General features: G+C 50.1%; 1 protein-coding gene across 1 annotated transcript; it reads right to left on the bottom strand.

Moving 5' to 3' along the window:
* Positions 1-5,683: 5,683 nt before the first annotated feature.
* Positions 5,684-13,418, bottom strand: PPM1N (protein phosphatase, Mg2+/Mn2+ dependent 1N (putative)). The gene is made up of 5 exons (XM_066638396.1): positions 11,907-13,418; positions 10,762-10,879; positions 8,789-8,903; positions 7,293-7,359; positions 5,684-7,114 (listed from the first exon to the last, which is right to left on the bottom strand). Exons 1-5 carry the CDS (start codon positions 13,194-13,196, stop codon positions 7,085-7,087), a joined length of 1,620 nt encoding a protein of 539 aa, XP_066494493.1. The 5' UTR covers positions 13,197-13,418; the 3' UTR covers positions 5,684-7,084.
* Between the last annotated feature and the right edge of the window lie 156 nt (positions 13,419-13,574).

The following is a 13,574-nucleotide window of genomic DNA, read 5'->3' as shown; positions in this document are numbered from 1 at the left end:
CAGGAAGCTGGACTAGAGGGGCCTATGGCCTGATCCAGTGGGGCTGTTCTTATGTTCTTAGTAAGACCAGGCCCTCATTTTAAGGCAGCCCCCAACCATATAAGCAATCAGCAGGTGAAAGTAATATAAAAGCTTGCAATGGTTATCATTGGCAGCAGAGACTCAGAAGAGCTGTGCCAGGTGCAAAGACCTGCTTGCAGCTTGAGTGCCACTTTGGTCCTTGGTCAACACCCTCCTAATTTTTTGTGGGGGAGACCCCAAGAGGAAGCCTGCCTCAGTGAGCAGGCAGTCCTACCTTACTGCAGGGTTGTTGCGAAGATGATTGAGATGATTCTCTGTACCCACTCCAGAGAAGTTGCTTATGAGTAGTGTGAAGGCTCCAGTAAGTTTTCTGCTTGGAAGAGTCTGTAGGAAGAGATGCTGACCTGGGTGGGAGGGTGGAGGTGCTTAGGACTTCCCCACCTCTGCTGAACTAATAGGTGGGTGAGGCCTCAGTCCCCAGCCCCACACTGTGGTAGGACTCCCAGGACTTTGTGAACCATTAGCAGGCTTGCGACAGTATGAAGTCAGCCAAGCCGTCAGGAGAGATCTCCTCCCCCCACCTCACCCATTCCAGCTCTCAGAGGGCCTTTCCTGCAGCTCTGGCCTTCAGTGGGGCTTGCTTACAGGAGGGAGTGTGTGGGGCTGCAACCATGAAGGAAAAAAAATGAAGAAAATGATCCTCTCCCAGGGAACTCAAGGGGACTTTGCTAACTGACATGGAGAATGTTCACATGTCTGCTGGTGTCTCAGATCTGGTGATTTATATTTGTTAATATTTATAGATATAAAGTTAGTATTTGCAAATTGGATCGCTGACAGCCGTCATTTTGAGGCTCACCGGTTTGGTTTGCAAAAGTCTGGAAGACAGTTTCTTCTGATGTACCAAAGACTCATGAGTTTAGATAACTATAGCCCAGAAAGAATTAACATGTCAGGCTCCAGTCCATCAGTCGGGGAAGGGTCTAAGCTCTATGGGGGAAACTTTGCTTTACAAACAGAAGGTCTCTGGACCCCTGAGTCTGAACTGCTGTCAGTCAGTGAACTGCAGACAATACCAAACCAGAGGATCGCATGCTATATGTCAGTTATAGTTGTGGGTTTTTGTCTTCATTTTTGTGTGTTTCTTGCTAAAACTGTATTGAATAAATCAGGTGTGGAGAAAAGGAGAGGCCGACAATTTCTGACCCTTGAGTAGTTTGTGTGTTCCCAGGAACACACTTGGTGTCAGCTAAAGGGGAAGGGAGTGATTAAGACCCCATCTCACCACAAAAGCAACAGCATCATGGTGGTAACCTTCCTGCCATAAATAGGATGTGTGAACAGCAGAACCTTTTCTGCTTTGGAGAAGACTGTGCTGGAAAGCTTCAGGCAAATCCAGAAAAGGGAAAAGCAAACATGCCCTGATGGGAACTGGGGGAAGGGGGGTTTCCCCCCGAATTGCTCACAGTCTGCAAAACTGCAGCCAGCCTGGACAGTGCAAAAGTCTCCCTGGCAGTGGCGTTGCTAGGAGGGTGTGGGGTGTGTGGGCCACACCAGGTGACATGCAAGGGGGGTGATGCGCACTAGGGGGATGATGTGCTAACATTGCAGTTTTAGGGGCAACCCTGTCATGCCATACACTGTTGGATGCGGAATGTGAGCTCCTTTTGTTCAAAAGTTATGGCCAAAAAACCGGAAACCAAAAAATGCATGGAGCCCTATGGAAAGTGAAACCAAGCTGTATCGCACATTCACTCGTGAGTAGGTGGACTTGCCTTAATGCATCGGAAAGGACAGGCTGAGAGGAATCCAAGGACACCTGAATGGTCCTGATCCAATGAATGCAGCCCAAAAAAACACCTGAGAAGGAGGTCCCTCCCTCCCTCCCATCTGCGAATGTATTGAACCCTATGGAAAGCAAACTCGGCCACATGGTCATGATTACTCGTGAGTAGGCAGACGTGCCTTAGCTGGTGGGCAGGCCAGGCAAAGAGGAATGTGAGGCCGCCAGAATGGTCCTGATCTGATGGAACTGGAGCGCAACAAATGCTCCAGAAGGCAGCCTCCCCCCCCCCCACTTTGAAGGACAAAAAAAGAGAACTGGTAAGGGGAAAGTTTTCTATTTTGCAGTTGTAAAGCCAGGTGGATCTTTATCTTGAAATGCTTGAAATAGAAGAACTTTAAACTGGGGAGGGCTGGAAATCTCACTGATACTTTGTGTGGGGGGTGTTATTGCAGGTAAACTACAGAGAAAATTCACTTGTGGAACAAGACTGGCTCCCCCTTATTTATTTCTTTTATTTTAATTATTTATAATTATATTCGTATTTTAATTTGCTTGATGATGTCACTTCTGGCCATGACATCACTTCCAATGGGTCCTGGACAGATTGTCATTCTAAAAAGTGGGTCCTGGTGCTAAAAGTTTGAGAACTGCTGCAATAAGGTGTTAGTAAGTTGACACGGGGTGTGTGTGTGTGAGAGACTCTACAAGTTTTCAAAATCACTAAAATCAGAGTTTGGAGGAATAAGACCATCATGTTATATATCAATCAATGTGTAATTTTATGCAGAATGCATGAAATAAACTGCATTGAAATATCTGTGTTCTATCAAAAGGTACAGCCAAAAATCCAGTGGGGGCAGGGCGATGGTATATCACCACGCCCACCACCTGGAGTGTTGCCCCGCCCACTGCATGGGGTGACACGTAGGCCTCCCACACCAGGTGACACGAATCCTAGTGACGCCACTGCTCCCTGGTTGGGAACATAGAAAAATGCAGACCTTCAGCCCGCCCCATCAGTCTTCAGTGCCAAAGCTAAGTACTACATAAGAACAGCCCCACTGGATCAGGCCATAGGCCCATCTAGTCCAGCTTCCTGTTTCTCACAGTGGCCCACCAAATGCCCCAGGGAGCACACCAGTTAACAAGAGACCTGCATCCTGATGCCCTCCCTTTCATCTGACATAGCCCATTTCTAAAATCAGGAGGTTGCACATACATATCATGGCTTGTAACCCGTAATGGATTTTTCCTCCAGAAACTTGTCCAATCCCCTTTTAACGGCATCCAGGCCAGATGCCGTCACCACATCCTGCAACAAGGAGTTCCACAGACCGACCACACGCTAAATAAAGAAATATTTTCATTTGTCTGTTCTAACTCTACCAACACTCAATTTTAGTGGAAGTCCCCTGGTTCTGGTGTTATGTGAGAGTGTAAAGAGCATCTCTCTATCCACTATCTTTCCCATGCATGAGTGCATAAGTGCTTGGAGGTTTCATTTTCTATGAAACTTCAGATTTGTGCTGGGTAGTTGGCAGGCATGGGGGAAGAGAGTAGCCTCAGCCCTGTGGACCTGATCCAGATCCCCCTCCTGCTTTTACCCCTGCTTTTGGGAAAAGAAAAAGATGTTGAGCTGTCAGTCTTGAAACACATGCTGTTTGGCCTTTAGTCCTGGAATTAAGTACTAATGTAGATGAAGGTGCCTCTGTGCAGATGTTTTTACCAGGCCTCTGGAACTCTAGACTGAGATTGGATTTCTTAAGAAAGATAAGCTTATAAACTACCTTAGATAGTTGCCTATAGGGTGAGAAATCTCTGCCAATAAATCAAGTTTAGATCATCACCTCACCTTATCTCTGAGGTTGCTCAGGGGTACGGGCTTTTCAAGCAACTTCTGTTGTAGTAGTAGTAGTAGTAACTTTATTGTCATTGTGAGTGTGTTGACTCTGCGTGAGTTGACTCTGATGTCTGCGTGACTTCCTCTTTGCCGACGATGCAGCTGTCACTACCCACTCTGCCAAAGATCTCCAGCAGCTCATGGATCGTTTTAGCAAGGCCTGCCAAGATTTTGGACTGACAATCAGCCTGAAGAAAACACAGGTCATGGTTCAGGATGTGGACTCACCTCCTTGCATTACAATCTCTGTGCATGAACTGGAGGTTGTCCATGACTTTGTGTACCTTGGCTCAACGATCTCCGACACTCTTTCTCTCGATACTGAGCTAAACAAGCGCATCGGTAAAGCAGCTACCACGTTTTCCAGACTCACAAAGAGAGTCTGGTCCAACAAGAAGCTGACGGAACACACCAAGATCCAGGTCTACAGAGCTTGCGTCCTGAGTACACGTCTGTACTGCAGCGAGTCATGGATTCTTCGCTCACAACAGGAGAGGAAACTGAATGCTTTCCACATGCACTGCCTCCAACGCATCCTCAGCATCACCTGGTAGGACAAAGTTCCAAACAACACAGTCCTGGAATGAGCTGGAATCCCTAGCATGTATCCACTGCTGAAACAGAGATGCCTGCGTTGGCTCAGTCATGTTGTGAGAATGGATGATGGCCAGATCCCAAAGGATCTCCTCTATGGAGAACTTGTGTAAGGAAAGCGCCCTACAGGTAGACCACAGCTGCAATACAAGGACATCTGCAAGAGGGATCTGAAGGCCTTAGGAGTGGACCTCAATAGGTGGGAAACCCTGGCCTCTGAGTGGCCCGCTTGGAGGCAGGCTGTGCAGCATGGCCTTTCCCAGTTTGAAGAGACACTTGGCCAACAGTCTGAGGCTAAGAGGCAAAGAAGGAAGGCCCATAGCCAGGGAGACAGACCAGGGACAGACTGCACTTGCTCCCGGTGTGGAAGGGATTGTAACTCCCAAATCGGCCTTTTCAGCCACACTAGACGCTGTTCCAGAACCACCATTCAGAGCGCGATACCAGAGTCTTTCGAGACTGAAGGTTGCCAACAACAATTGTCATTGTGCTACAGCACAATGAAATTTATGCACCTTTGAGATACAAGCATAAATATATACAACAATTCCAACAATCACACCCTACACACTCACCCACATTCTATACAACATGCATCATAATATAAAAACAGTGTAACAGACCATAATGCCCAGGAGCAGGGTAACAACTATATCGCCTTATTCAATGTAATTATGGCTGTGGGATAAAAACTGTTCAGGAATCGTGTGGTGCTGCTCTAATAGTTCTGTATTGTCTACCCGAAGACAACAGTTCAAAGAACTTATGAGCCGGATGGAAGGGGTCTCTCAGAATACTATGTGACTTCTGCAGACAGCGAGATGTATAGATGTCCTCCAAAGCTGGTAGATGAAGGTTGATGATGTTCTGCGCGATCTTAATAATTCTCTGCAGAGTTTTTTTGTCCCCTGCAGAGCAAAACAAATGTTCCCATCCCTTACGGAGTCCTCTGTGACTACTGCCCCACCACAAGATGCAGTGCATGCCCCATTGGCACAGCTGCACCAGCACTGGAAAATTGTATAGGATTGGGCCCTCATACAAGAATTCAAGTCCAAAAACTAGCTATTGGTGGGGCTTTCACAGCCAACTACCTCCCTCCCTTCCTGCCTTGCTGGCCCTGCAAGGCATTCTGGAGAACTACCTGCCTTTTTCTGCCATTATTCCATTCTTTTTCAAATACACATAAAGGTCTTGTTGAGTGCCCCTGGGGCTACAAGTACCCCAGGCTGGAAACCACTATTCTACTGGTATGTTGTTTACAGTGCACTTACTCTGATAGTGTTTACAAACAGGTGGTGAAGACCAGAATATAAAAAGTTAAAGAATAAAAATGTATCTTATGATCTTTTACTATATTTTTAATAAATTAGAGACTGTACAGTTCTTAGGTAACAATTACTGGTAGGTTATTTTTCAGGATTTGGCCTCGGATAAAATCAGACAAAACTATAGTCAGACACCCCCCTAAGTTTAACTCCTGACTTCTGTGGGTCATAGAAAATTCCATGATTTTTGCTCAAAACCTGCCCTCGACTTATCTGTGAGACTGACTTATAGGTGAGTGTCTGCAGTACGTTCCAGCCTGTTCCACAACTGCCAATTCTCACTATATGCCACAATCATAGGCTCTCTATGTCCTCCCATTATGTCTTCTTCGTGCTTTGGTTTCCCCCATTCTGTGCCCTTGTCTTAATGTTTGCAAACAAAAGGATACTGAGCAAGCAAAAAGGAAACAAAATTTAATCATCCCTTCAGGGCACTGTGTGAATGCACACAATCTTTTTACTAGGGAAAATATACAAATTGCTAGAATGAACAGATCAAACCAAACTAAGGGATGGAGATCTTGGCGCAGTGCTTTGCAATTCAAATACAATCACACTGTAGTGAAATGTACAAAATGATGAAAAGATTCTCACCAATTTTGCCATCAGCGCAGCCACAGAATTGTGAAGTGGAATTTTGAAGGGTCAAAGCATATTTGCAGAGGACAGACAGTATGGTCCGCATGGTAATAAGGAGGAAGATTTACTCCAGAATCTTAAATTTGAGACTATGAATGAAAACAACTTCTCTAGACAAACAAGGACTATTCTGCAGAAGGTAGTATCTGAGAGTCACATGGAATTAGGGGAGAACTAATTTCTGAAAGTGGTTTCAGTGCCTTTGCCCTAGATCGTAAGATTTAATAACAAAAGTGTCCCTGAGCTTGTGCAAAGTTCCCTCTTGCACTATGGAATAACTGCAACCTGGGATGAGGGAGAAGGCTGTCCTCTGCAGACTCTGTGGCTCCTGAACCCCAAAGACCTATGTTTTCCTTGTGAATTCATGCAGTGGTCTTCGGCAAGCCCCTTCCCCTTTGTATTCCTCTTCTGTGGAAGAGGGAACAATGGCAGCCTACCTCACAGAGTTGTACTCGGGGAGGATCAGGTGGAGGTTGGAAGGAGCTTGGCAAATGCCAAAGGCTATTTGGAATGAAAAGGTGACTCGCCAAGGACTGCCTAGATGGACCTGCTGGTTTGGCTCAGAATCTGCGATTTGCAGCTTCCCTTCTGAGAAATGCCACGGGGTGTCTCCTGACATATGGGCAGGATCTGTGGAGAGCAAACCATCATGCAGAGAAGAGAGGTGTCTCTGTTGGGGGGGGGCAGCCCAGAAACGTCCTGCCTTGGCCTGAGCCGTGGCTGCTGCTCTTCATCCCTGTAGCCCGGGTGCTACCTTCCAGTGAGCAGATTCGCTCTCAATGTCTCCGCCAGAGTTGTCCAGGGCCTGTGGTAGGTTCAGCTAGAAGCCGAAGCTGCACTGGGGGCCTGCAGTGGGGAGACGGAAGGGGAAGAAAAAGAAGGACTTTGGTGAAGGAACAGAGAAGTGCTGGGAGGCGTGGAGAGCACCAAGGTGGGGGGCTACCCGGGAGCAGAGCAGACCCTCTTTTGCTCCTGGGGCGAAGAGGCACCTGTTCTGGCAGGAAAGGGGGGGGTCATCTCTCACCAGCAGCTGCTGTTGCTCCTCATATCTCTGCTTCACTCGGTTGTAGGCCTCCATGATCACAGCTCGCCTGCAAGGAGAACAGGATGGCAGCAGGCTGGGATAAATGGTGTCCTGCCCAGTTCCCCCCCCCCCCAAGCCCCCTCCCACTTTTAGAAGGAAAGCTGGTGACCTCAGAACAAAGTGAGGAGACAGTGGCCCTTGGGCATTTTATTATTATTATTATTATTATTATTATTATTATTATTATTATTATTATTATTTTCACATTTTTATACCGCCCTTCCTCCAAAGAGCTCAGGGCGGTTTACACAGCTGCTCCTCCCCTCTTTCTTGTCCTCACAACAACCCTGTGAGGTAGGTGAAGCTGAGAGAAAGTGACTGGCCCAAGGTCACCCAGGAAGCTTTGTGGCTGAGGGGGGATTTGAACCTGGATCATCCACTACCCCACCCTGGCTCTCAAGAGGGCTCTCGCTCAAGCCGCTGGGATTAGAGGGCAGAAGGGGCAAGTGACAGAGCGTGGCTTCAGGGCAGGCTTGAGCCCCAGTTGTTTTCTGGAAACAACTGCACTTTAGTGTGACCTGGAGGCAGAGACTCATTCAGTCCAGCTCCTTGTTCCCCAGGGGGCAGCCAGGTTCTTCCAGGAAGCCCCATATGAGGCACAAAGGTAATTGCTCTCACCTGCATTGCCCCCTCCCCAGCAACAGCCCCAGAACCTGGAGGAGCTGAATATTGCGACCAGCAGCCATTAGCTGACCCAACCTCCATGAATATGGGCCCAATCCTATCCAATTTTTCAGGGCCGGTGCAGCCATGCCAATGAGGCGGGTACTGCATCCTTTGGTGGGGAGGTAGTCACAGAGGCCTCCTCAAAGTAAGGGAACATTTGTTCCCTTACCTCTGGGCTGCATTTTGGCTGCACCAGTGCTGTAAAGTTGGATAGGATTGGGCCCTGTTTCTTGTCTCCTTGTAAGGTGTCTAAGGACCCAATCCTATCCAACTTTTAAGCGCCGATGCAGCCGCAATGCAGCTCCGAAGTAAGGGAACAAACATTCCCTTATCTTGAGGAGGCCACAATGACTCCTTGCAGGATGCACTGCACGCCCCATTGGCACAGCTGCATCAGCACTAGAAAGCTGGATAGGATTGGGCCCTAAAACATCAGGCAAAGCTACATCTTGAGGCAGAGAGTTCCATAAGGTAATTAAGTGTTTGAACCAGATCTCAAAGAAAGAGTGGGGCAAGGGACTTTTCTACCCACCTACTCCCAGCCTTTGTTTCGGTTTTTAGATATACACCTACAGCAAATAAATTGCTGAACTGCTGTCGTCCCCCCCACCAGTGGGCTCCTCCAATCCTGGCTCTGCCCCTGCCCCACAGTTGGGGGCTTCATTGAGGGACCCCTTTGTGTTTTCTTTAGAATAAAATGTAGGAGTTGGTGTGAAATCCTGGCTTGGGATACAGATGGGGCGGTGCCCCTCTGCAACGGTTGTACTCACTTGCTAGCCAGGCCTCCCCCAGGAGGAAGACTGGGGTTCACCTCTGTGGCCAGGCACTGGAACACACCAACAAGGCTGGGACCCCTTTCCTGCTGCAACAGTTCCTCGAAAATCTCTGGCATAAGAGGACAAACGGGGCGGCATCACTTGTTAGAAATCACCCCTCCTCCTTGCTTGCTGATTCTTTCTCTGGCTGACAGCTCACCTCTCCCCACCCCCAACAATAATGGATCGGACCTCCAGTGCTCCTGGTAGCTTTACCTTCATTTATTCCTGCAGAGCCCTCCTGTTGGCAAGGAAGTTGCCCAAGTGCCAAATCTGAGTGATCACAGTGAAGCACTCAGTCAAAGCTGTCTATTGTTCTGCTTGGCAGCCTCTGGGAGCCTGCAAGGGGCTGTCAGTCCATGATGGGCCAGCAGCTGGAGGCCCCAGGGCCAGTCCCTTGCAGCACATCCAGGTAGGCATGAGGAAGAGAACACCCACCTGGAACTCAGACAAGCTCTCCTAAACTTCCAGACAGCTTAGGTCTTCGGCCTGCAAGCAGACCAACTGGAACAGCAAAGACCTCCAACTGTGTTCAGAGCTGAAGCCCCTCTCCCCCTCTGCCTCCTGTCTCTCTGTGTTCTGTGACCAATAAGGACTCCCAGTCTGCTTAGGTGCTGCCTTTGAAACAACTCCAAACTACTTAGCAGAAAAGCAGCCTCTGGCCCCGCAGGAGGCAAACTGAGGCATCTGCCCTGAGACATACCTTGTCTTTCCCTTGTCTTTCCCTATGGGCTGCCTCGGAGACAGCCTGGAGCTATACTCCTATGCACATGGGAGTAAGTCCTACCGCAAGAGTGTGATCACACACACTGGGTGATGTGCACAGGGGGGTTATACCACTACTAGCCAAAAAATTTTAAATTATTATTAATTATTAACAGTATTTATCTACCACTTTTCAACTAAAAGTTCACAAAGCGCTTTACAGAGAAAAATCAAATAACTAAATGGCTCCCTGTCCCAAAAGGGCTCACAATCTAAAAAGATGCAAAAGAATACCAGCAGACAGCCACCAGAACAGACAGTGCTGGGGTGAGGTGGGCCAGTTACTCTCCCCCTGCTAAAAAAAAGAGGAGCACCCACTTGAAAAAGTGCCTCTTACCCAATTAGCAGGGGTTGGAATCTTGGAATTTTCAGATAATACTATCATGCTACATATCATCTGACGCATAATTTCATGAGGAATGCAATGAAACAAACCGTGTTGAACTATCTCTATTCTATCAAAAGTTACAGCCAAAAAAACAGTGGGGGCGGGGCAATGGCGCATCACCTTGCCCAGTGCTGGAGGCATTGCCCGCAAACTGCATGGGAGCAGGTCCATCATGGGAGTGACCTGCTGGCCTCTTGCACTGGGTGATGCAAACCCTTGTGACGCCACTGCTGCTTAACTCAGAGAGGCTGATTTCTGTGGAAACACAGAGCCTACCACCTTAATAAAACCCTCATATGCATATGGGGTGTGTTTAGTGCCATTTCCCCATTTTTATACCTTTGTTTTAAACTATTGCAATGCATACCAAGAGTCTGGAATTAAATGAGCTGGATCAGTGGTTCTCAAACTGTGGGTCTGGGGTCCACCAGTGGGTCATGACCCGATTTTTGTTTGCAAAACAGACAGGGCAGATCAGATTATGTGCATCAAGGGTTAAACAAGCTGCTATGGGGAGGGGGGGAGCACTGCTGCCCAATCACCATTATAGCAACACCCCTCAGCATTTATAAATGCAGCCTCTAAAATGTTGAGAATCAATGAGCTAGAACTTTAGATGAAGTATCATAAGTTTCAAAGTAAGAATAACAGGCAGGAAAAAAAATGTTGATTTCCTCTTTTGCTGTAGAGTCTTGATGGGATGTGGCTACAGGTGTGTCATGCACATCAAAAAGTGCCACTACACCAGGCGCCGAAGGAGGAAGGTCTGACTCACCTGCCACCCTCTTCTCCAGGTAGGCATCCAGCTCACACTCTTTTTGCCAGGCCTCTTGGGAGACCCCAGGGGCAGCTGGGAAGCACACCATGATGCAAGTCATGTTGTCACGGCTGCCCTGCAGACAGAGTGGAGAGTTGGCTGTGAAACACCCACCAGGATGTGTCCCCCACCCCCAGCTTCTTCTGCAAAGGGGGTGGACCAGCTTCATCTGCCTGGATCCAGGTGCTTTCTGGGCAAGCTGCTTGAGCGCGGATTAGACCTTGGTCTTGGCATGATGTTACCATTCTCCTCTCCCACACCCACTCATTGGGAATGGCCTGCCCCTAAAGCATGGGTGGGGGGGGGGGTGTCCCAGACCTTCAACAATCACACCCAGGTGGCTGGGGCATCCTCTTGTTTCTTAGTGGGCACTTCTGCTCCAGTATCCTGTTCCTACAGTGCCCCATTAGAGCACTTGTCCTGTATGTGGCACCTGAAGAAGAGTAAGCGGGGTCCATCTAAAACTAAACCAAGAGGGGCAGGGGAAGAGGCGGAGGCAGGTTTTGTCCTTAGCTGCCTGTACTTCGTTACGGGAGCACATGAGAATCGCAGACGGTTGTGCTACAGACTGTATGGAAAAGGTGGATTTTGAGGAGGGGTTTGAAGGAAACATGAAAGGTGGTGTCTGGAGGGAGTTCTGTGCATAAGTGGCCGCAAGGGGGAAATCCAACAAGTACCAGGTAGAAGTTTAGCAAAAGGGAAGGAACAGAGATCCCAAATGATCCCATTTGATGAGGATGGCCCTGAGAGCATGAACTCCACAGTATGTAGCCCTGAGCTTCACTGCCGGGGAAATGAAACCCAGCTACATCTGCCTGGGGCCATCCTTGGTGATTCTGGCCTTTTGGATGGCCTGCCTTTCATCTCCCTCTGAGGCCGTCCTCACCACTGACATTTAGGCTGTAACATCCTCAGGGCAGAGACCTGTATTATTTGTAAGTCATCATGTACGTCAATACATACATATGACGGTAATTTAATGGGTGAGATCAAGACACCAAAGTGGTCGTCAGTTTCCTCAATAGCGGAGCCCCCGGAAGAGAGGCCTGGCCCACCCAGCCCCCTCCTTTCCTCCTCTCCACGGCAGCAGGGGGAAGACTCACCTTGTACAGAGAGGCATCCAGCACACACTCGCACACGTCCCGAGGGTCCCCAGAGAGGCAGAGGCGGGAGCGCACAAAAGCACACAGTCCAGTGTTGTCAAAGGTGTCCCAGACCCCGTCACAGGCCAGCACCAAAAACTCGTCTTCGGCAGGGCAGCGCTCCAACTCATACACCTCTGGCTCAGGTGACACCAGTTGCTCGGTGGGGCCACGCCAGGCCACAGCCTTGTAGTCGAAGTCACCCAGGGCACGGGAGACAGCCAGAGACCCGTTGACTCGCTCCAGCGTCACAGTGCCGCCGGCGTTCTCAATCCGCTTCCGCTCACTTGGCTTGCTGGGCTTGTGGTCTTCAGTGTAAAAGGTGACAGTGGCTGAGCGGCAGAGCAGGGCCCGCGAGTCGCCCAGGTTGATGAAGTAGAAGTGGCCTGGTGACACCAAGACTGCCACGGCAGTCGAGCCCGCGCGCTCCCAGGCTTCTGCCTGTGACAAGGCCTGCATGCGCTTGTCAATGGCTAGGAAGGCCTGGCGCACACCCTCCTTCACCGCCTCGGGGTCTTCCTCGAGACTTGATAAGGCCTGGGCTTCCAGCACGTGCTCCAGCAAGTGTTGCGCACAGAAGCGGGCCACTGTGCTGCCTGCGTGGCCGTCGTACACGGCAAAGAAAGCCCAGCCGGCCAGCGCGCCAGGCAGCTGCAGCTGGGTGGTGTGGGCGTCCTCCATGTGGGCCCGCCAGCCCTGCATGGAGCCCAGGCCGAACCGCAAGCCCCCCGCCTCTCCTTGCTCCAGCAGCTTTTTCGTCTGGGGTGCCTCCAGGAAGAAGGTGGGGGCTTCTGCTTCCTGCTCGGCCTTCCAGAACTGCGATAACATCCGCTGCACTTCAGACACGAGAAGTCGCACAAAGCTGGCCATCCTTGGGCATGGGCTGCGGCCTCCGCACAGCACTTCCTGAACCCTCAGGGAGAAGGTCCTGAAAATCCTGGAGGGACGAATAGATGCCGTCTTTGCGGAGGCTCTGCTGCTGCAGCCGCCACTCGGTGCCTTGGGAGAGCCTCCAAGGGTCCTCTGCCCTGGTTCTCCAGCCAGTATCTTCTGGCAAGAAGCAAAGCTGTTGAGCAGCTGGGCTTTAGATAGTTGGACACAGGTGGAGACCAAACGGAGAGACTCGCCAGCCAGGGAAAGCAGCGCAAGGGTGCAGCTGGGCTTGTGGGTGGGCCGGGCAAAGACCACTCCCAGTCCTTGCTCACTGGACGGGCCGCACTTTCTTTCTGCATGGAAGAGTGGGCTCTTCATCCCTGGGAGGCGCCCCCCTGCCACCAGCTGCCAGCAAGTTCTCTGGGCTGTTCCTGGAGCCCCCCATGCCACCACCTGCCCCTCAGCCTCTGGAAGCCATCTGCGATGGGCTCTTCCAGGCTTCCACTCCGTGCGCTTGCTGGCAATAATCTCTTCATCCCGTGGCTAAATATGGGATGTTAAACCCCCTAATCCCCGCAGGCTGTCTAGGCCACTGCAGTGGTTTCCACCCCACGCCCAGCCCTCTGGGGCTGGCCAGCTGGCTGCTTTCTGACCAGCCAGGTGAGGGTGTTGTGCTGGTGCCTGCCTGAACACCAGCTGTCAGCCAGGCCAAGAATGAAACCCAAGCAGACGCCCACTTGGCTGCCTGGGCGCCCT

This window comes from Tiliqua scincoides, chromosome 10, assembly GCF_035046505.1.
Source record: "Tiliqua scincoides isolate rTilSci1 chromosome 10, rTilSci1.hap2, whole genome shotgun sequence".
NCBI lineage: Eukaryota > Metazoa > Chordata > Lepidosauria > Squamata > Scincidae > Tiliqua > Tiliqua scincoides.
Note: the sequence above shows the minus strand (reverse complement) of the source record. Positions and strands in the feature narration are given on the sequence as shown.